The sequence below is a fragment of the Phoenix dactylifera genome, chromosome 5, assembly GCF_009389715.1.
Source record: "Phoenix dactylifera cultivar Barhee BC4 chromosome 5, palm_55x_up_171113_PBpolish2nd_filt_p, whole genome shotgun sequence".
In the NCBI taxonomy this organism is placed as follows: domain Eukaryota; kingdom Viridiplantae; phylum Streptophyta; class Magnoliopsida; order Arecales; family Arecaceae; genus Phoenix; species Phoenix dactylifera.
The window spans coordinates 7,714,604-7,738,057 of NC_052396.1; the positions used below are offsets into that span (position 1 = coordinate 7,714,604).

General features: G+C 38.3%; 3 protein-coding genes and 1 non-coding gene across 5 annotated transcripts; 1 reads left to right on the forward strand and 3 right to left on the reverse strand.

The window, feature by feature from the left end:
- The first annotated feature begins 1,230 nt into the window (after positions 1–1,230).
- On the forward strand, positions 1,231–1,316 carry TRNAM-CAU. Its single transcript is given in 2 exon segments — positions 1,231–1,268; positions 1,281–1,316. It is a non-coding gene; the product is annotated as a tRNA-Met (tRNA).
- Positions 1,317–2,438: 1,122 nt separating this feature from the next.
- On the reverse strand, positions 2,439–6,797 carry LOC103702771 (protein NTM1-like 9). Of its 2 annotated transcripts, none has more exons than XM_008785330.3 (7): positions 6,429–6,797; positions 6,047–6,327; positions 4,641–5,030; positions 4,040–4,396; positions 3,411–3,905; positions 3,229–3,319; positions 2,439–2,766 (listed from the first exon to the last, which is right to left on the reverse strand). In XM_008785330.3, exons 1-7 carry the CDS (start codon positions 6,595–6,597, stop codon positions 2,531–2,533), a joined length of 2,019 nt encoding a protein of 672 aa, XP_008783552.2. In that variant the 5' UTR covers positions 6,598–6,797; the 3' UTR covers positions 2,439–2,530. The 2 variants fall into 2 exon arrangements, with proteins under 2 accessions (XP_008783552.2, XP_038982624.1); XM_039126696.1 differs by having other exon boundaries at positions 6,047–6,311; positions 6,429–6,549.
- Positions 6,798–10,349: 3,552 nt separating this feature from the next.
- LOC103702772 lies at positions 10,350–15,905 on the reverse strand. Its single transcript, XM_008785331.4, has 2 exons — positions 15,238–15,905; positions 10,350–10,709 (listed from the first exon to the last, which is right to left on the reverse strand). The coding sequence occupies exon 1, from the start codon at positions 15,740–15,742 to the stop codon at positions 15,263–15,265; it is 480 nt and encodes a 159-aa protein (XP_008783553.2). The 5' UTR covers positions 15,743–15,905; the 3' UTR covers positions 10,350–10,709; positions 15,238–15,262.
- A 5,551-nt stretch (positions 15,906–21,456) lies between these two features.
- LOC103702773 (40S ribosomal protein S17-like) lies at positions 21,457–22,324 on the reverse strand. The gene has a single exon (XM_008785332.4). The coding sequence runs from the start codon at positions 22,151–22,153 to the stop codon at positions 21,728–21,730; it is 426 nt and encodes a 141-aa protein (XP_008783554.1). The 5' UTR covers positions 22,154–22,324; the 3' UTR covers positions 21,457–21,727.
- Positions 22,325–23,454: the final 1,130 nt, after the last annotated feature.

Sequence of the window (23,454 nt, forward strand, 5' to 3'; positions counted from 1 at the left end):
ACATTACAATAATGCTACTTATAATAGATTGTTTGAAGTAATACAAACATAACTAATCCAAATTTTGGTAGATAAAATGGCAGAGTCAAAGCCTCGACTTGCTACCTTAATACTTAAGATTTTCTTAGCTAGTTTCCTATCTCCTTAACATCACCATGCATCTTTCACCATTGCTTTAGATGAAAGAACACTACATTATCCAGTCAGAGACGAGTCAAACTAATGAAGACAACTTAACTTGCATGCCGTGGGCATATCAAGAAAGCAAAAAGAAGGTAATTCTAACGAGTCCAGAAAGCAGTTCACGAACCACTAAACCTGTGAATACTTGCATATTTACAAAGATTACAGGACCTTACACACCTTAAGTCTATTCTGCACAAGCTTCAAAACACTCTGGCATTCAGACAGCATCCTTCATTTTTTTTTCTATTTCAACAAGCATTTATATCATTATAAGTCAACGGTCATAGACTAAGATGTCATCTATTCATGCAACAGTTGGTATAGCGAAGATGCATTCTGCAAATGCTGTGAACCTGCGACAAATGATACAATAGAACTAAGAATACCAAATAGTCCTACAACTAAAGGCAAGCCTGTCATACAGTAGATCCTTCAAGATCATTTAACCGTGGGGAAAGAAATTTGATGATGAACAACCTCCTTTACCCATCTCACCGGCCTGTGCAGTCCTTCAGTCAACAAATGGAGGTCTAATCAAGACTCATCAAAGTCAACAATACATATACCAAGCATTGGTAGGCAAGAACGTACGTAATTATGTGCTCCTGCAGCGGACCTCCGGACGGCCACCAGCCACCCCTTCTCCAGCTCTGCAAGCCGGAGCAGCTCCGCGGCATTGCACCTATCCTAGGTTTGTTTAGGAGAAGAGAGTAGAGGTTGTGGGCTTAGTGGTAGGAGATGGCAAGAAGAGAAAGGAGAAGGGCTAATGGAGAAGAGTAGAAGTATGGAGGAGGAACAAATTATTAGGGTGAAAGATGATAGTACTATGGATCAAGATTCGTCATATCGGTATTGGACACTGTACCAATACCACTCTAGCATAGTATACATATGGTACAGTACGCGATACGCCAGGCATACCGAGTGTCGATATGCTATCTGTACTAAATCAATATGTTATGCTCGGTGTACTTATTGCAGTGTTGAATAGTAGGACCAGCAAGGAAGTATTGTTTATATGAAAAGATCAACACACTCACGCACGGGGTGGTGGCGCAGTTGGCTAGCGCGTAGGTCTCATAGCTTAGCGAGTGATCCTGAGGTCGAGAGTTCGAGCCTCTCTCACCCCAACTCTTTTCTTTTATGTTTCAACAGAAACGAAAAGGAGAATGTCTGCGTATGCTGAGTATTGGAATCATTTATTCTGGTTAGAGAGTAATCACGGATAAAGTAGTCATTCACCATCCCTGGTAAGCTTAATCCAAAGCCTTTTTGATTTATTCGAACGATGGCAAGCTAACAAAACGAGCAGTTTACAAATAAATTAACATTACCAAGCTAGATTTGTAAATATGGATGAGGAGAGCTGTTACATATAATTTTAATAAAATCTTAGAAATGATGTGCATAAAAACCCTTTTGAAGATTTCAAAAGCAGCTTTTTGGGTAACATTAGCTACTAATATTATTATGAATCCACGAATGCACTGCAACACCATCCACTGCTCCGTGACATTTGGGCTATGGTGAGTGACAGTGGGGCCTTTCAGGCGAAGCATATTTATCGTGAAGCTAATGGTGCTGCGGATTGTGTGGCTGCATATGTGGCTTGTCACTCCGGAGGCACCTGTGGACTAGTGATGGGGAGTTGCCCTTGGCACTCCAAGGTATCCTATTTTTTGACTTTATTGGGTGTATCCATAGCCGTCAGGTATGATCCATCCGTCCTAACAAAAAAAAAAAAAAAAAAAAGCAAGCACTGCAACAGGTGCAGAAGATGGCAAACCAATAAAAAATGTATCCCAGTAAACACATCCAGTCCAGTATGAAACCCACAGAATAATAAAGTAGATGCGTAAGAATAAAAGGAAGTCTCCCTTACATCAGTAGGTAGTCAGCAGTGTTTGTCAAGTATATCCAGTATAGTAGAAAAATGTCCACCATATCCAACAGAGTTATAAGCTGCAGCTTACCATGTCTTCCACTGTGTCGTATAGAATGCTAAAATGAAAAAAAGAGGAGGAGGATTTTGAAAAATCATCACCAGCAATTGGAATACTAAAAGCTCCACTGACAGTTTCGGTGTCGTAGTTTAATTTTTTTAATCAAACAATTGATCCCTTCTCCCGCCATCACCATGATTCAAAGCAACAAATTGTCTAGAGGGATCAAACAAAGTTTTGCCTTTAAACAGAAGTGAGCATTTTTCAGTAGGAACCAGTCAAAACTAGTCAAGACTACTTACACAAACATTGAACAACAGAGCAAGAAATTTACTCATAACTTTAATGAAGCTGAGAAGCTGCTGCACACTATACACATTAGGACTTGTTTTGTAAACATGTCAATAGCTTAAATACCAACTTATCACAACAGATATTAGCAGAAGGACTGCCAACAGAACCACAATCATTCTAGTAATGGAAACTGAACCAGTACCAGGTGACTCTGCGTGCAGAGACAGGACTTCGAGTTTATCACTATTCTCGTGAGCACCTCTTCTCCTTCGCCTCAGCACAGATTTAGGTTCATGGGAGATCTCTGAGAAGGCAGTCCTTGCCTCAGTAGAGGTTGTATCATCTGCATGACAAGCAAGCATGATTAGCATTGTGAAGGGCTGTGCTGCAGTCAGGTCAGGTCTGGGTCCAGCTTGACATAGATCCGACCTGAACTTTGTGTATATGGTTTCGATCCAGAGCCAACCCATTCATATTGTAGGCCAAGGCAGGATCTCTTAGCATCATATATAAACTTTAAAGTTTTAAGGTTTCAGAGCCACATTTTTGAACTAATTTTTACTGCAACCTAATTAGGCCAATTAGGACAATTACTCCACATCGACTTAAGTGGCATAAAAAGCCAACCAGATTAACCAGATTATCCGACCCAGGGATCTGAACCTCATATTATTGGTCAGGTTCTAAAGCAGATCAGATACAAGAGCCAGATCTAGGTTTATTTGACCCACTTACAGCCCTAACAGTGGGTGAAGCCCGATGGACTCAATGCTTTCTGGTAACAGAAAGTTTTGCTGTTCATTACCATGATCAGAGGTGCTGTCAACATCGTCAAGGAAGATAGACCCTGAAACTTCTGTATCTTCAGCAATCTGGTGCTCAGCACATTCTCCAGACTGCAGACATTAGTTCAAGCGCACTTAATTTCAGATATAGAGGCAAATGATCGAATAATTATTACAGTAACAATTAGCTAAAATATCTCACCTCAGTTATCACTGATTTGACCTCATTGTCATCTTTCTTACTGCTTAATTCTCTATCTGTGCCGGAAATTGATCCTGTGTGATTTATCTTTTGCAAGAGCAACCTTCTAAATGCTAAGCCCTGCTCTTCCATTAAGTCATCCAAGCTTGGCGGATCCTGACGAGTCCTGATCTCAATTCCTGTCCCACTGGTACTGGCCTGACAGGTTGGCCTCTCTGTACTATTAAACAAATTATTGGAGAGTCCATCTTTGATGAACTCCAGTTTCCTGGTTGATTCCTGATCCCAGAAATTTGCAGCAGAGCCCATTGAAGAAACATTTTGCCTCAAACTCCGATTCCTTAAAGGCAGACCTGTCTTTGCTTCTTCCAGAAGCAGGCTATCCTGGTCAAGTCTTGTTACATGATATGCCTTATTGTTATCCGTATGTGAAGAACCACTAGCCAGAAAGGCTGACTCATAGGAACATGCAGAAGCATCAAATTCTAGGCCATCCTGGAGTCCACAAGAAAAGAAGACAAAAGATTTTTAAAACTTATTAATCTTTGTCAATTTAATAGATGAATGGATAAAAACCAAATTGCTGTAGTTGCAATGACATTTTATCAAAGTTTTTCGTGCCTTCTGACCTGTATAATTGCAGCTACAGTATCAACATCACTGCCTGACCCACTCTCCTTGCCCGATGCAGAATCCCACAGAGAATCTTCTTCTATCATGCAAAAATGATCATCCGACACAATCCTGGGGACTGAATCTTTCTGAGTATCTGTTACCTCAAGGGAATCTTCATCCTGGTTACTGAGCACCTCATCCAATAATTCACTAACAGAGTAATCTGCAAGAACAAGATTCTTCTTATGTAACCCCTGGTCAACTATGTCAGAGATGGAATATTCCATGGAAAGTGGCATTTGGGAACTGATGTTTGGAAAATCATCCAAATCAAGTTGCTCATATTCTGGGCCTAAGAATTGAGAACCAACCTGCAATAATACAGAGGGAAAAAATAACTTTTCTTGACATTCATGATTGCAGCACTGAGTTTATGAGATATTAAAAGGGCATATATTGTGCAGGCAATATGCTCATACCAAATGTTTAAATGACTCAACATATATAGTAAAATATATTTAAGTAGGTATAATCTCCAATAAATACAAGGATGGAAGTGATGTACAAATTGACTGAATTAAGTAGCCCAAATATGCATATGGAGTATCTACTTACCTCTGCACCTACGTCAGCCACGTGATTACTTATAACCGAAGCTCCATTGCCACTAAAATGGCTCTCTTCAGGTCTTAAAGCATATGTCATTGCACGACCTCCTCTCTCTGTCGACCAACTTTCAATGCCTGTCGTTTGCGTGTCTGAAGTGTTGAGCAAAGTCTGCAAGTTTTCTTGCATATCTGGCTCTGGAAGCTCTTGGTTCAGATGTGCTGCCAATTCTTCCGAGGTATCTGTTCCATGCTGGGTTTCACCAGGTGAAGACCTAATTGGAGTAGGGGATAAGCCACTTGACTCCATCTTACCAACATTTCTCTCTACTCCATCAACATTAGAACTTGCACTGCTCTCTTCAGGCTTCTTGAATAAGCGACAAAGAACAAAGCTACCCTGTACAATATGTGAAATATGAACAGGTGAACAAGCATGGAAACGCTTCCAATAATATCGCATTGTTAGAGGAGTAGCCACCTAATTTTCAATAAACATAACATGTAAGGAAGCTACATATCAGCTGATCCCAAACACTAGCAAAGGTTGTCATCCATGTCATGTTAATAAACATCTCATTTACACAAAAGAACAATTCACCCACTGGTTCCCTTGATGAATCTCTTTATAAATGTTTTTCTTCACTTTTTTCCTTTATTCCTCCACCATCTTGACATTGCATCAGGATCTACTCAACTTACACTTGGTTGAGAACAAGCAGAAAATCCTAATCAAAAGTTTTACATAATACACCTCATTTCATTTGCTACTGTAAGTCTGTAATTGTCTCATCCCATAATGTGATGTCTACTCAATCTACAAAAGCCTAAAACTAAAATATATCAAAATGTATGTTGCTGATGGAAATGTTCATATCAGCATATTATGGTCCATGTACAGCTTCTTTGATCACAATAGTGATTGGAATTTCCAAGAGTTGTTCACCACATGAATGCCAACATGAATACACCAATTTTTGATTCCTGTGCTACTAGAAAAATCAGGCATTCAAGCTAATTAAAGAACCCATGTTTCATACATCAAAAAGCGGGCAGCTCTACTATCTAACAAGCTACGTTCCTCTAGCTGGCATCAACCCCCATCAAAATTCCTCGAATTTAATACAGCATTAAAGACAATATCTTAATCTTAAACCACCAACACAAACAAAGAAACGTGAAAGACCCATTCTAAAGAACAAGCTTCGCGTTCATCTTATTGGTGTCAATGCCCATAAAAACCACTTCAAATATCATGTACCCATGTCAAGAAGTATCTCCTTATTGCATCGATTATGTCAGCTCAAGTCCAAAGTCTAAACGTCCGAATGGTGGGGGAAAAAATCCTTTTTTCTTAACAAAACAAGAATTAGGGAATCGGAGTGATCAGGAAATCAAAAGTAAGCAGGAGCTGACCTGTTCACCGGAGTCGAACTCCGACTCGGAGGTGCGATACTCGTGCATGATCCAATTGGAGCGGACGCCGTTCGGCGCCCGGCCGCGGTAGAAGACGAGGGTCTTCTTCATGCCGATTAGGCTCGGGCCCGGAGGCTTGGTCTTGATCATCCGGTCCTTTCCGGTGGCCTTCCAGTACCCAGCTTCCGTCGCCCGGTTGGCCCGGTGCCCGTTGGGGTACTTCCGGTCCCTCGGCGTGAAGAAGAACCACTCCGGGTCATCCGATCTGATCAACGACTTATCTATCACCACCCATCAAAGAAAACCCCCGCAATTCCACATAAAAACCGATTTTTTATGCCAGAAAAAAGAACGAACCAAAACCAGAAGGGAGGGGGAGTACCGGGTAGGTCCCAGGGCTCGCACTTGCAGACGTCGACCTCGGGGATGACGACGACCTCGGAGTTGATCCTGCCGTTGATCTTTCCCTTAAGGTAGTGGTTCACGAGCTCCTCGTCCGTCGGACGGAACCGGAACCCCAGCGGCAGCGATTCCGGTGGCAGCACAGCCATTTCCTCCTAACAACAACAGCTTCTACGACGATTAACGAAAGAATACAGCTAGGGTTTCCAAAACCCTCGAAGCAGATCATTCGCCCCCCCAAAAACCCTAGAAAAAAAAAATTCTCCGCTCGGCAGCGATCTTTCAGAGTCAGAGAGAAAGAGAGAGAGATCGGTCTATCCCCTCCCGATGGTCGGGGTTTATAGAGCGGAGAAGCGAAGCGTACGCCGCGTCGGCGTCAATGGTTTCGTAGGGCCGCGTGGGAATTCATGGGACGGCTATATGACGAAAATACCCCTGTTCACTTTCTTTCGACGGCGCTGTTGGCCGATGAGAGGTCCTTGATGGGGGCTCTTGGGTAATTTTACTAAGGGGAGGGACCCCCTATCATGACATGGAGCGTGATTTTGACACGTGGAAGAGCGATTATTGCCGTTGGATGGTGATCCGATGGTTCTGTATATTTAACGGTATTTTGGTAAGCGTATCTGGATTTAACGATTGAAAAGAGATTGACCATCAATTTGTATGTGTTGAATTAAATGAGCGTTGTTTAATCAACTAATCAAAGGAGATTATCAAGTCTAAGTCAATTTATTGATGTCATAAATATCAGGTTACCTGAGATATTTTGAGGGGAAAAAACGCAACAGTTATAATTAAATATTGTCTGTTCTTGAGCATTTAATAACAAAAATAGATTTCAATTTTTTAAAAGAAAAGAAAAGAAAAGCAAAGGAAAGATGACAACAGGGTCAACGGCAACCTACAATGCATTGTATCTATTGTACGTATTTAATATACACATCACGTTTTGATTGATGAAATGAAAGAGATGATAACTCATTTATTCTACATATTTAAAGCTTCTAAAACTAGACTGCTCCACAATATGAACGAATTCAAGTTGAAGAATCTTACTAAGCTGCACTGAATGATGATCAATAATGCAAATAAAATAATTAGTTGCCTAAGTGGATTCGCTATTGGATAAAATTTTCAGGAATAACTCCAAACATTTTAACTCATAATCTAAGATGCGTATTGTCATCACTTTACCACTTATAAATTAATCACCTGCAAGTTTAATATATATTTTTTTAACATATTTTGCAGTGACTAATGTGTTCGATGTACCTAAGCTTAAAGAAAGAAAAAAATAAATATATTGTTATGAAACTACTATAGCGTTACGAAACTATCAGGAGTTCTGCCATAGCTTTTTAGTGAGCTTCTATTTCTCAATTTTGTTGGCCGCATTTCCATTCGTTAGGTTTGAGCCATTGCTGTACCAAAAAAAGAAAAAATTATTTGGAGTACATCAAAACCAGCATCTAATTGCTTAACCCGATTCAAGGCGCATAAAATTGAAAATTGTTTATCCCTCACCATGGAGCAGCCTGCAAGTAAAGATTCATAATCTAAGCCAAATAACTTAACCTGCAAAGATCTTGGAAACATGCATACTTGATCTAACCTAACTCGATTCACCCAAATGTCCCATAATTTTTCTTTTTCTTTTTTCTCCTGGGAGGCTGCGCCCCATTTTTCCCATTTTGAGACCGAACCCAAGGCTTTCTTCAGCTAAAACAAAAAGGAACGTTTGGTCGGTGGGCCTTTTCCGTCTACTCATGATTGTATCTGTCAAGTCGATTCATTGATTGGTTCATGTCACGTGCTTCCTTCTTACCTGGAAGCATCCAATCATGTTCCTTCGAGGTTTTCTTGCAAGCCAAGCATAAGCACCATGCCATTATGATCAGGTGTAACTTAAGAATATTTTTTTAATATATATTCAAATGGTTGGGCTAAAAATTATATAAAATTTATCTAAAAAATTATAAAATTACAAACTAAGCTAGATTTATATTTATAAATATTTATAAATAGTTTTAGAGTGAGACTGTAGAAAGAAAAAAAATCTATGAACTAGTTTAAATTCTATAAAAAAAATTAAGATTTTTTTAGCTCTGCTTATAATCTTATAATTTTATTGTTTGTACTGGTCTAATTATGAATTTCATAAAATTTTGAGCTCAACTATACTACCAGACTCTTAATAAACTACATAATTCGAGAAAATAGAGAATTTTGGAAACAAAAAAGAAAGTAATATAAAATTTGAACCCAAACTTTTGGTATAATTATGAAAAGTTTTTATCTGTTAAAATGTTGTTGTCATTATTTTACTTTTCAAAAAATCCCCTCCAACTACAGCCCGTCTCTCTCCACCTAATCGGGCTTCCTGTCGGACCAATTCCACGCACACGGAGCCGGGATCTTCCACCGGGCGTCAAAAAGAGGACGAAATTACGTAACTCTCGCCCTCGTATACATACGAGAGGGTGTACCATCGAGCTAAATGCTCTGGTACGTTGTTACATGCTTTTGATAACCTAACAACCATTGAGTTATTCTCGGATGAAAACGGGTTCGGATGAGAACGGTCTCAAATAATTACCATTATGGTGGAGTTGGTATGATCCAAATAGGTAGGGCTGCAAATGAGTCAGATCGACTTGTAACCTGACTCGACTCGATCCGAATTTTAGTACCCGTGGAGCCGGGCCGGGTCCTAAATTTGGATCCGTTCTATTTTCGGATTGGGTCGGGTCCACCCAATTTTAATTCGGATCCGGACTCGATCCGATCCATTTTTTTTAGATCAGTATTTTACTATTATATAGTAAAACTTTGAATATAAAAATACATAGATCCGGATCCAACCCGAATGACCCATTGGATCAAAATTTGTAGGCATGGACCCGATCCGACCCGATTTTCAATTGAGTCGGGTCTAGATCCAAAATTAGAATCCGAACAAGAAATTGGATCAGATCGAGATCACTCAGGACCCAACCTGATCCGGCCAATTTACAGCCCTACAAATAGATTTTTAGAGTACAGAAAGACGTGTTAGAAGTAGGTTTTGTTCCAAAAGCAATGCAGTTTGATACAATTCAAATAACTTCGGCCACGCTAACTGGTGGGCCTACAAGTGCTATTTAAAAAGATAATCTTTTGAATTGAATCTATTAAGATCTTAAAAGACCACCATCATTATCCATAGAAGAAAAATGATATAGTAATGAACAACTCTTAGAAAAAAGCCCTTTAGGAATACGGTATCCATTTTAATAGGCAGAAGTTTTGAGGTGCCAAACAATGCTCACTGCTTCTTCAGGGATAAGCGAGAGACGTTTGTTATTTTAGCATACAATGGCAAAACGTATCCCTGAAACCTCACTTGGACAAAAGTTCCTACAATAGATGGCTTATACACTATCCTATGGTGGTCTTTTGATTCAACTCTACTAAAACAAGTGAAGTTGTTTATTGGCATAAAGTTGAACACCGTGCAAGCTAAAGCATTTTGATGCATCAACATGGTCTGATGATATACCATTGCTACGTCTCTTCAGTCATGGGTGAATCCCTCGATCAGTAGGTGCACCACCACCAACCGCTGGGATCAATAATTTGCGAGCCTTGATCATTCTTCAAAGGCATCAGAAATAATTTGAAGAAGTTATGAGTAACCGCTGCGGCCCTCGTTGACCTGATGATAAGAATTACTCGGAGAATCGTTCGCACAATAAAAAAACTCATGAACAATTCAAGGGATTTTCAGTAACTGGGAGAATACCGCTACTAATGATCTCAGGTGCTAATCTGCTGAATTCAAGCACATAAGGGTGGTCGTGTTTCCAATACCTGTCGTAGAAAAACACAAACTGCAGACTTGGAAAAGGCAATCTCAGGCTTGAGCTATAAATCAGTCAGTATAAACCAAATATACATTATGAACTATACAACAGTCAAGGGCAACCAAGTTTCTGTTTCAGGTATACACGACTCTAATTAGTTCAAAACACTTGAAACATGCATGCGCATATAATAATTTGTTTCCTCCTGGTATAAGAAAAGCTAAAGAACTTAATTTATGTAAAGTCAGAAAAACTTGTTACTTAAAACATGCAATTCTTGGGTATAAGAAGAGCTCGAGAGCTGCAGAGTGTGTAGCTCGGAAGAACTTTGTTGCTTAACATAGGTCAGAGTGCATTCCAATGGAACTTCAAGAACAGATGATCACCCACAATTGTCCCTTAAATTGAGCAATCACCTGCAAAACATAATAGAAGTAGTTGCAGTAAGCATGTGTCATAACAAAAATGAACAGGAACCATCTTTTACATCAGAAAACAAAGTCGCAACAAAGATGAAACTCACTAGCAAAGAAAGAAAATGAAAAAGAGACCAAGTCAAATCAGGAGACAGCAGATACTTGCACCATAGCACTGATGACGCATACCATAAGACAGTTTTTTCTTAAATAGATAAGCATGGTACCTCAAGGTCAAGCCGCAACAGAAATCAAGAATAAAAGATTGGAATGAAATCCTCCTGGCTAATTTGATCAACCCACAAGGAAGCGAAACTGAACTGCACATTGCCTTGAGCGTATCAGCCAGCCAGTCAGCTGGACCATTCCCCTTTGCATATATATGGGAAAGATTTCATCTCTGAATGCAAGAGATCATCATGTGTGAGTCCTCAAAAAGTAGTGGGTTGTGTTTGCCTTACCCCATTATTAAGGGAGACTTTTTGGAGAAACCCCCTAGATCTTTAAGGCCTGGCAAAGAGTAATCCCCTTCAGAAAACATCTACTCCATCTGTGGAGTAAATTCTGATCTATGATGTATATGACCAGCATATACTTTATGCATAACAAATTATAGCTCAGTCATATCCACTTCCCCATTAAAGTTCAGTTTTAAGATTTAGCGAATTCATGTGGGGAATCCCCATCAAGAAAATACCTCTCCCATCATTTTGCTCTTCAATTACATTCGAAGATTTCATTAACCCAGGCAACAGACTTGAAGTGGACCACAAGTGTATGGGACAAAGAGATAGTGAGGCCCCTTACTTATGCAACTAACAAGAAGCCTGGCCAAGCCAAAATATTGCATGCCTTAACATCTCAAGCATCTGACAGCGTCAGCATTGAAATTCTACTGAAATATCCTATGACCTTGTAGATCATAGCTATCAATATCTAGAGTAAGTCCCTCTGTTCCAATGATTTGAAAAAACTTATTGCAAGAGTTTTGGACAATACCCCTTCTTATCAACCATTATGGCTTTATGGGCTTCATCATAACAGATTTTCTGCACTTGAAATGCATGGTGCCTATTTCGGATCCCCATTGGTTGCCTTTAATCCCATAATGATGGGTTGTATGGGGTGGAGAACCTAGATCGAAACCTCGCAAAGAATGTTCCTTACCAACAGAACTGAGATATCTCTCAAAAACCACTTCAAGTTCACTTTACGTTCAACTGATCAAGTTCAATATTATCAATTTTGATGTTTGATGGTACGCAAAATATATCATCGTTGACAATTTTCATCCCTACTACTCTCTAAATATCCCACTATAGGCAGTACAGTCAAAATTCGTAAGCCACTTCCCACCTATTGTTTAACCATTAAAATAGGAAGGATTGATGAAGGCAGAAAGCACGCTAATTGCAATATTAAAATATAAGAGAAATTGAGAGTTTCTATAAGGTATCTGAGATTACTGTGGATGTTTATCATGATTGAGTCAAGGATGGTTTGTTCAGTACAATCCAATTTAGATGACACAGTAACTGTGCCACTGTTAGATACAATCAGTTATAAAATCCTTTATGTCTAAATCAAACGAGTGATAAAAGATAATGAACTCAATCACTATTCTCAGTTTAGAATTGAACAGTTAGATCTTCCATCATGTGCTCCTGTTGCAGGCCTTCAATGGTCCAAGCTCTAACATTCTTGATTTGGGCATGGTCAAATCCACCACTATTGGATAATAATAATAATTTGATCTCTAACAACTGGACTCTTCTGTCAGAGTTGCGCAATCTGGATTGCTACTCTTAGCACTTGTTTCTTCAACCAACCCATGAAAAGCAAGTTGCTATTGGCCCAAAATTACTTATAAAACTAAGTAAAATAGAGCCATGCAAATTTTCCTGTAATCATGAAAATTACCTGGTTATGCATCAAATTTCCATTTTCTAGATTCAAGCAGCCAATTCCACATCCAGTTTCAGTTTTCTATAATTGTGTCATCCTTTACTTAAAAATTGCAATCGTAGTTACCCATTCATTGCTTGGGAATTGACGACTCATGTTACGCCAAAAGAAAACACCACACAAACCTATAACTTTTCTACAGGGAGATAAATAAAAAGAGACAGTCAGGATAACACAATATAACAGCCGTAAGTTACCCAATTCACGTGCCTTGACTCAAAGCACAAAAATTAATTTCAATATGACTCCCAATTCAAGTAGCTGAACTTGAACTAGTTTATGGACTGAAATAGAAATATAAAAAACTTAATTTCCAACAAAGGAAAATTAATTCACGACAAGGATCTACATTGATCACATTGAAATGATCTGCCATGTCATCCCTGTAATATAAATGGACAAGTCAACAACATCATCTCTCTCCCAGTGCTCTTATATAGGAAAGAGAAAGAAACACTAGTGTATGTAACTATAGGCCACAAGAGCCCTGAGGAAAGTATAAAGTTCATTATAAAGTGAAAAAACAAAAGCAAGTTCAGATAAAAAGCCACCCATCTTTGATTCAAAATTGAAAAATATAAGGAAAATATAGGGCATTTTACTGCAGATAAAGTACAAACAAAAGTTTCATAACAAATATGACGATGTTAGAATATTGATACCTTTGGTCTTGATCACCTTTCTACTAAATAAATGACCAACTTCCTACTGACCATAACGAGAACACTCTAGTGTAAGTACTACTTTAGAGAAGTCACAATTTGGTCAGCAATCATTTATACTGCAATTTAATACTTGGGTCCAACAAGAGACTGAATTTCAATGAACAGTAAAGATTATTCTGTTTAACATCAATTTCTTTTTCCAATAATTTTCCTTCCATCTTTCCCTTGATATATTTCCTTTCCCTTACTATGTATGTATGTACAGACGATCATAACCCACATCAAAAAGATAGACTAATCAAGAAAAGGTAGAAAATTTGCACCTGTGAACATCCTGGCAAGACAGCAGATAAGGAAATCACTCTAGCACCACCTCTATCGACAATGACAATTGCATCTCTATGACCAAAGCCTGGTCCACATATTGAAAACATAATCAGGTTGACTAATGATATCTAACAATGAGACATTTCTTGTCAGAACAGAAACTGTCAGTTAATAATCAGAATGGCCTTCTCACTGGAACAAGCTCGCCATGTCCTATCTGTGACCATCTAGGATTTTCTCTAAGTGTAATATATGGATAAAAGCTAAACAAAGTTAAAACATGATTTTAACTTGTTAAAGCAAATCTATCAGTGTGATCAAACTCCTCCTTCCATCAGAAAACACAAAAATATTACCCAACTACCAGATCTGGATTACACTTGTAAGTCATAATTAATATTTCAAAATCAAAACCGCTCCATCATACTTACAGAGTTTAATTTACTTCTGAGGAACTGCTTCCTTTATGGAAATACAATGGCCATCGGTGAGGACGAATATATTGATCTAAGAAGATGACTTAATGGTGATGGGCCCTTGTGTTTAATGCAAAGAGAAGAAACACATGGACCCACCATAGAAATCATATAATGAAATAAGCGAACTTTAGCAACCATCCCATACCCTCAACGAAGAGCTTAAGAGTTAAAAATGAAGGATCACAAAGTGCGAGTGATAAACCTACACACAGGTCTCTGGATTTTACCTACACAGCACATATGCCCAATTTTCTGTGCGGCTTCTACTTGATGACTACCAGAACAACTTTTCAAAAGAGGAAAAAAAAACAAACAGGAAAAGACAAAACAGCCAAGTATAACGAAATTTATAGTTCTGCAGGTTAATGAACCATCATATAAAGACCTCTAGTAGCCAAAAAGCATGGTCCTCTGATCTTTCCTGTGATAGTAACAAATCGTTTGTTGGTTCCCCATCCATGGACCTAAACCAGGCCCACTTCACAGAAACCAACTTCATAATCCACTCAACTGAACTCCACTTTGATTTTCGATGATAGAAACATTACAAGCAAAATCACTCCCAATGTCTAACTACAATTCAAGAAGCAAATATAAGCAACCAACTTCAGAATTCATATGCTATTTATCAAAAATTACAAATCACACAACCAAATCTATGATGTTCCAAAACCCCTCTAAATGATACTATAGACTAGTTTTTTCTTCACAGCCTTGCCAATTCTATAAACTAAAATTCTTTTTCACTACTTTACACGCAGCTTTGATCATCAATTTGCCCAAGATACCAACTTTTTGCTAGAAATTCATCACTTATCACTTAGTAGGTCCCCACCAGCACCTTTTTTTTCACTTTTTTCTATAAATTTAAAATAACAAGAAAAGGAGAGAGACAAATCAATCTGGAGGCAATCATCGTTATATCAAAACCCCTATTCTATGCTTTCAATTATCAAATTAATGGGTAAGACTTTTTCATTCACAAACCGATACTGAAACCTCCCTCAATCCACCTCTGATTCCAAACACAAGTTCTGCATAGATTTTAAATAAAATTACTTCTAGAAACGATTGAAATCCACAAATACATACCTTCAGGAGAGCATTTCTCCATAGCTCACGCATGGAACTGGAAGACGAGATCCATCGACGATCGCCGGCGGTCCATGGGATGCACGGACGAGAGCTCCTCCCCCTGATCGGCATCCCGCCCGAGGGACCACGAGGGGGACACCTGACGCTTCCTCCGCTTGCTCGGGAGGACGAGCTCTCTCACCCCTTCCTCCATCTCGTCGATGATGCGCGACCCATCGCCGCCGTCCCCTTCCTCCTCCCCCTCCCGCCGATCGAACATCGGCTCGTCCTCGTCGCCAGCGGGAAGCCGGGAATCGAGCTGGGCGAGGAAGGAGCCGATCAGCTGATGCGCGTTCCGGAGGGATGCAGCGGCAGCGGCGTCGGAGGAGGTGGAGAGGACCTTGGCGGCTTGGTTGAGGGCGGAGGCGAGGTCGGTTAACGGCGTCGGGGTTTCGTTGGGGCCGGTGACGGCGCCGTTGGGCTGGTGGTGGTGGGGTTGGGGGACGGCGAAAACCAGCTCCATTCGGCGTTCGCCTTCCAGGCTTCCAGCTTCAGAGACAGAGAGAGAGAGAGAGAGAGAGGAATCTCAAACCGGCGGCTTAGCTGGTTTTTATTCGGTGCGCTAACCGTACGGTTGAGCATCGGGCACTGCTCGATACACCTACTTTCGATTCACCGCACACTCACGCACTCGCCCTTCTCGATCAGAGCAGGGAAGATACAGGGGTCACTTCTCTGGAATTGGTCATTTTACTGCTCCAGCGTGGCAGTTGATGATTGGTGAAATGGTTCCTGCGTGACACCATCTGCCTCCCCTGCATCGCAAGAGGATTTTTTTTTTTTTTTGCTAAAGCAACAAAAATTTTTCAAGGACGGCCAAATTACATGGCACGGTCCTTCTTTTTTATTGTTTTTCCTCCCCTCTAAAATTAGATTGGATACTGGTTGCACATTTTTAATAGAGATATATATATATATATATATATATATATATATATATATATATATATATATATATAAAATATAAATCAAATAATTAAATTTTATAAATATAGAATTAAAAATTTTACTAAATAGATAGTAAACCAAGTTAATAATATTTTAATATAATTATATATTTTTTAAAAAATAGGTGCTATATAAAATAAAATAGAATTACAAATAAAATCGGATGATCGGATACGAATCACATATTCTAATAAATTAATACACAATTTTTCAAATATTGTGTTTATCAGTATATGGTACACGTCCAAACCGTACACACTCGACAGATTTCTGATATATATTTTAACCTTTTTCGATACATACCTAATCCGCTATGTACCTCTAGGTAAATTGATACATAGTTTTTAGAATATCATATTCACTGGTATAAAGTTTATGTCTAAATAATATACACACGATAGATTTTAAACATGTATTCATCAGTATAAAGTTTATATTCAAGTGGTACGTATCCAACAAATTTCTGATACATATTTTAAGCATTTTTTATACATACCTAGTAATGCTCCAATATATAGTTTTTCAGAATATAATGTTATCCAGTATATAGTTCATGCAATATACATTTGGAAAGAATGCCTTAATGAGAAAAAAAATTTGGAAGAGAAAAAGCTAGGAAGAGAAGGAGGATAGCCTCACGAACTAACGAAGAAAAAAGAATAATTTAATGAGGAAGAAAAAAGAGATACAAATGGATGACCTTATGAATGATATTTTTTTTTTAAGTCACAGAATGTATTTCTGCTAGCAAAAGAAGTTTATCCCATTTTGACTCTTCAGTTCATCAACTGCCATGTCAGAGCATTCTGATGATGCATTCGATGCAGAGAACAGCACTGCATGCCATTGCGCTCCACTGGATCTCTTTTGACTTCTCTAATGTTGAAAATTTTGTTAAATAGAAGCATACTCGATATTATAGGATTTTTGTACTTCTTTCTCTACAAATAAACAAAATACTGTATAGGGATTGCGTTGGAAAAATATTTACACCAAACTTTTATTATTTTTTTCTATTTTCATTTTTTTAAAGCAACAAATCTTTATTACTGAAAATTCTAAAAACTTTATTGCCAATTTAGAAAACAAAAGAGTTCCACCGCATGTTATTCAGTCTAAGTCATCTTTCAAAACAAAAACCAAAAAACAAGTACAATACCAAACATGCCCTTGAAATTATTGGAAGATCAAACAAGATGTGACCAATTTATGCATCCATTCCGTCGAAAAGAAGCCTAACCTTCAAGACAAAAAGTGCCTACAAAACCAACTCCAACAATATTTTTTTTTTCGGTAGATCACTCCCACAATAATTTTTTTATATGAACTTGACTTCCATTAATGGAGAAGCCAGCCTTTTGACTGCAATTGCCCATGGAAGCAAGACAACCACACCAATCAACCTCATTCATTATCTCGGATACTAAATTGATCATAACTTTAAAAAATCAGAAAACCGCATGCGATCTCCTCTCATTACTTGTACTAGTAAAAGAAAAGGCCAGCCAACGTGACTTTTTTTTGATAAAACATCATTCCTTTTTTGTTTTGGTAAACGCATTTTTTACCACTTTGGAATTCAAGTATTCAAGCCCATCACAAACAAAAGGAAACTGATCCGTTCCGATAAGAGCACAACACATAAAATTAGAATTTTTGGGCCGAGCCCCTACCTTGCCTAAAGACCCGTTTGGTTCGCAGAAAAATAAAAAAAATAATCAACAAAAAAAAATCTCTCATTTAGTTGGAGTTTTTTTTTTAAAAAATAATATTTCTACGTAAATAAAATTTTTATGAAAAAAATAGAAGATATGAAAAAGTTACTTCCTCACTAATTGAAAATTAATTTTTTTAAAAATATTTTTAAGCCATCAAAATCTATGAATAAGATCTTTCTCGTTAATAAAAATATAATAAATATACCAAACATAAGCTACTCTAAAATATGCCACTGTTTCCTGATTAATTAAATATACCAAAATTATTTTTTCATGCGAAAAAATTCACGGGCTCTAAAAAAACCAAACAATATGAACCAGTGATAGTTTGAATTAATTTACCCATCAAGCATAATCTCATTACAAGCATATTCAGATACTTATCATATTCCAATCGTATTTTTAGGAATCATTTTTCTAAAAAAAATATTTGAGTGAGAAAAAATTCATGAGTCCTAAAAATACTAAAGGATATGAACCAATGATAGTCCGAATTAATTTACCCATCAAAAATAATCTCATTACAAGCACATCCGGATACTTATCATATTCCCATCATGTTTCAAAGAACCATCTTTTCGAAAAAATTATCCGGATGAGAAAAAATTCACAAGTCCTAAAAATATCGAAGGATATGAACCAATGATGGTCAGAATTATTTTGCCCATCAAGCATAATCTCATTATAGGTACATCCAGATACTTATCATTTTCCCATCATATTTCTAAAAATCATCTTTCCAAAAAAAATATTCGGATGAGAAAAAATTCACAAGTCCTAAAAATACCGAAGGATATGAACCAGTGATAGTCCGAATAATTTACCCATCAAGCATAATCTTATTACAAGCACAACCAGATACTAATCATATTCCCATCATGTTTCAAAGAATCATCTTTTCGAAAAAATTATCCGAATGAGAAAAAATTCACAAGTCCTAAAAATACCAAAGGATATGAACCAATGATGGTCCGAATTAATTTGCCCATCAAGCATAATCTCATTACATGCACATCCAGATACTTATCATTTTCCCATCATATTTCTAAAAATCATCTTTCCAAAAAAAATATTCGGATGAGAAAAAACTCACGAGTCCTAAACATACCGAAGGATATGAACCAGTGATAGTCCGAATTAATTTACCCATCAAGCATAATCTCATTACAGGCACATCCAGATACTGATCATACATCGTAAGGCCCAAGGCCTCTTTTGCTGAAACGAAAATCCCAAAGTAGTAAACATCCAACAGTATCAGCTCTTTAAGAAAGGGCAGTAACTGCAGCAAAACCCTTTAGATGCAAAATCATTTCAAAAGGGTTCAGTTATACTGCATCTTGAACACACCAAGCTCTGCTGAAACCTAGTTGACAAACCCCATGATCCTCCCTTAAATAAGGCCTGACAGAAGAAATGAAATACTCTTTATCTCCTACATTTTCAGCGACAGGCTCCTCTGGTCAAGACATGAGTGGACGTGGATCCCCCACCATAGACCCTCCAACCGCATCTAGCGGAAAAAAAATAACTTTAGCTGATCCTGTGGCAGCCATCTCATGCTCCTATTAGAACCTCCACCAAGAGATTAAGTTCCTTAGTCCTATTAGACCAAAACCCATTAATTCTTGTCCCAGAAGAAGACTTCATGCTCACCAACAAAATCTGAACTAATAATAGTGACATCCAGGATCGAATTCTCAAAAGCCCCAACTCCTAAATGACGACATAAAACAATTGAATGGAATATACTAGTTTCTAGATGTCATAAGACTTAACTTTATGATACATAATACATCCATAAACATGCTAAAATCATAAAAATAGAGAGAGAGAGAGAAGGTAATTAATGAGAACTGAAAGGTAGAAGTATGTAACCAACTAAGTATGTGCAGAAGTGTTTTCGGAGCCAATGGAAAGTCATGTGTAACAATGTAACCAACTAGGTTATTAAGAAAATATTATAGGATTGCAATTGCAATTACCATAAAATGTCATAAGGCTACAACCAAAACTGATAGCTAGCAGACAATGTGAAATAACTCTTTTTTGAACTTACATCTAATAAAAAAGGAAAGAGGAGCTATAAGGATTAATGTGGTAGTTCTAAGATTATGAACAAGCATTTCCATGAGATCATGTTGAGATTATGAACATGCATTTCCATGAGATCACATGATCTCATAGCAACTACATATGATATTATTAGAAAGTTGTAGTAAGACAACCAAACGTTTTGTCGAAGAAGAGGATTATGCAACTTAGACATTACACAAAAATGGGAGCAAAAGTAGTGATGTCACTACTCTGTAAGAGTATTCAATGTCAACAAAGAACAGAGCATGACAAGTTCAATGACATGAGAAATGAAAATGGAAAAACAAAATAAATTGGTTAGTCAATCACAACAAATGGCAGAAAGAGTTGTCTAGTGGTTATGCTAGCATCCTAAACTAAATTAATAAGACAGAGACCTAAAAGAGTTAGAGATAGATGCAGCAAACAATAGAGAATATACAGATCAATTTTCAACTAGTAAATTAATAGCAAAATAAGATTCACGAATTAAATGCCAGTTCATGTAAAAGAGACCATCAATTCACGGTCAGGATTTTGTTAGGTCATTATGGTTGTGATTATGATATCATTAGAATAACAAGGCAAGACAGATACTTCAGAACACAATTGCAATTAATATAAGCTATGACACGAATTTTTTAAGGCTTGCAGCATCAATTGGAAGATTGAAATTATGTTAAAAGAGGAAAAATCATATTGATGACAATCAGCTGATGAATTCTTGTCAAAAATGGAATTAAAAAAACAAAGTGCACATTACTATGTAGAAGAAATTGGTTGGGTTAAAAATTTAGTAACCATTAATTGATAGCACATACAATGACCGATCGTGCAATCATCTAACAGACTATTTCATCCACAGGTTAGTCCAACAGGTAACCGAGACTTAGAAACAGCATCTACATTGAATGATTTGATCATATCATACAAAGTTGATGGTAAGAGCCAACAAAAGCACAGCAAATGTTATACTGTATCCACGAAAACACTTGACAGTTTAATGTGTTTCTCAGTCACAGTGCTACAACCCAATATACAAAACTATATCAGAAATCAATGCCAAGCTTAAATATATCTGGGGGCAAACCACAAAGATGGCGTGTGTACCAAAAAAAATTAAAGCATGCAGATAACCAATTGCATCAATAAGGCTAATGGACCCAAGACAGTTTGCTCGAAATTTGATGACTAACATTCCCATGTCATCAAATGGAGCAGCCAAGAGCAATCAGAAATACGCAGTACAAAGCTCATCATCCAAACTTTATATATGAAGAAGCCGGCAACTAGTCTTAGCATCTAACCGAATAAGCTTCCAAAGTATTCCTATATAGCATCCTTTTAGGTTCAATGGTTTAGGATATCACATAGACTGAGCATGTTATAGATCAACATTCACGCCAGAACAGTAACATTAAAAAAAAAGAACACATCAAAACAATACAGAACATAACCTTCAAAGAATTAGACGGAGTCCTAACAATTACAAATAATAGCAAATCCAAATTTATCCAAACAGTCGTCAAACTGTTATCTGTCCATTCAATTCGAAAACTTAAAGCAAAACTGATAAAGGAAACATCAATACCAAGTTCAGAAGTTCGAAGATATACTGAAGGAAAAGAGGGAAAGAGAGAGACTTTTACCAAGACCTCCCTCCCTCATACCCTCTCCACCTAAATCAACTATTAAAACTCGGAAATTTAGAGCCTCCGGCCTCCGTAGCCGCCGGGGCGGCCAGAGTAAACCGGGACGGCGGGGGCATCGGCCTGCTTCTCGACGCCGGGGAGGTCGGCCATGCCGAGGGATGTGAGCATCTCTATGGTCTCCTTGTCAACCTCGATGTGATCGACCTTGATAGCGGATTCGTCGGGGACGAAGTCCATGCGGCGCTCGCGCTCCTCCTCCTGGAGTTTGAGGGAGATGCCGCGCACGGGGCCGCGCTGGATCCGGCGCATCAGGTGGGTCGAGAACCCGGCGATCTTGTTCCGGAGCCGCTTCGAGGGGATGATCGCCACCTCCTCAAGAATCTTCTTGTTGGTGTGGAAGTCCAGGGTCATCCGCGAGTAGTACCTCTCGATCACCTGGCGAGAGGATTTCTTCACGGTCTTCGTCCTGACGCGCCCCATCTCCGATCTCTCCGACGACGACGAGGACGGCGCCGCTGCTCCCCGGTGGCTAGGGTTAGGGTTTGGGCTCCCGAGCTCGTTCGCTCTCCTGGATACGACTAGGGTTTTGTATCGCACGGCGCAAGGGGGCTTTTAGTGGGGAGCGCGTGAGCGGGTTACTGGGGACGTTAGGGTTTCAGAACGGTTTCAAGCAGCGTTGGGAGTATCTAACGGCGGCTGGTGAATTGGGTGGTGAGTGTACGTAGAAGGTTCGACACTGGCCCAACACGGGCCCAAAGTTTCTCTTAAAAGGCCGTTTACCGCACTGCTACTTTTATGCGAGGGCCTGCAAGTCCAATCAAACCCAATATGCTTGCAAAAAATCTAATTGAAGAATATGGTTGCAAAAATAGGATAATATCAAGGGTATATATATATAAATGGTGATTTTTCAAGAGTAATATGTAATAAACTATATTCATAGGTTTGTATATGTAAAAATTTTCTAAACTATATGTACTTGTATATTTATAAGCAATTATATATCCATTTAGAGACCTGTTAAAATCTATCAATAGTTAGCATTAGATGACATGAAGTTGACGAATAATGCATGCTTCTTAAAGATTGAATCCTTAGGACTTATAAGCAATTTAACAGTCAATAAATTGTTGTTTTCTTAAATCGGGGCAGTGGAAATCCCAGCCCCATTACTGCCACTTGGACTGACATTGGTATTTCACCTAACACAGTTGTGGAAGCAGGAGATCTTTGGAAGGTATTTAAAATTCCAGGTCTTGAGCATTCTCTTACATGTGGATCTCTATATCTAGAGGTGTTTCACAGTCTAGTTTTTGCACAAACACCAAGAAATCACGAAGCTAGATCAACAAGTAGCTGCCTTCTCAAATATTTATCAATGGATGTCTTTATTTTTGAATCGTTTCTTTTGTCAATTTGTAGTGTAGCTGCTTGAATTAGATAAGCTAGCATCTCTTTGGAAAGTCCTCCTGTTTTCTCCAAATTCAAATGAATAATCTCATATTATCCATTTAGGTGGAAAATTAAGAACTAACTGCATATTTCTTTGATCGTCTGCAGCATGAGACACTACAATGGAGATATAAGAACAAGCTGACAGTTACTGTACGCCCCCATTCATGCATGGCCTTTTTGTTACAGCCAGTATCTTGATCAACATTGAAGAAAAAGATGCTTCCTTTCACTTGTGAATTCATAGTCTTTCAACCAGTGCTAGATGGTGGGTGTCTTTAAATATATATCAGTATTATTTGAATGTAGATCATATGAGCAAGATAAAT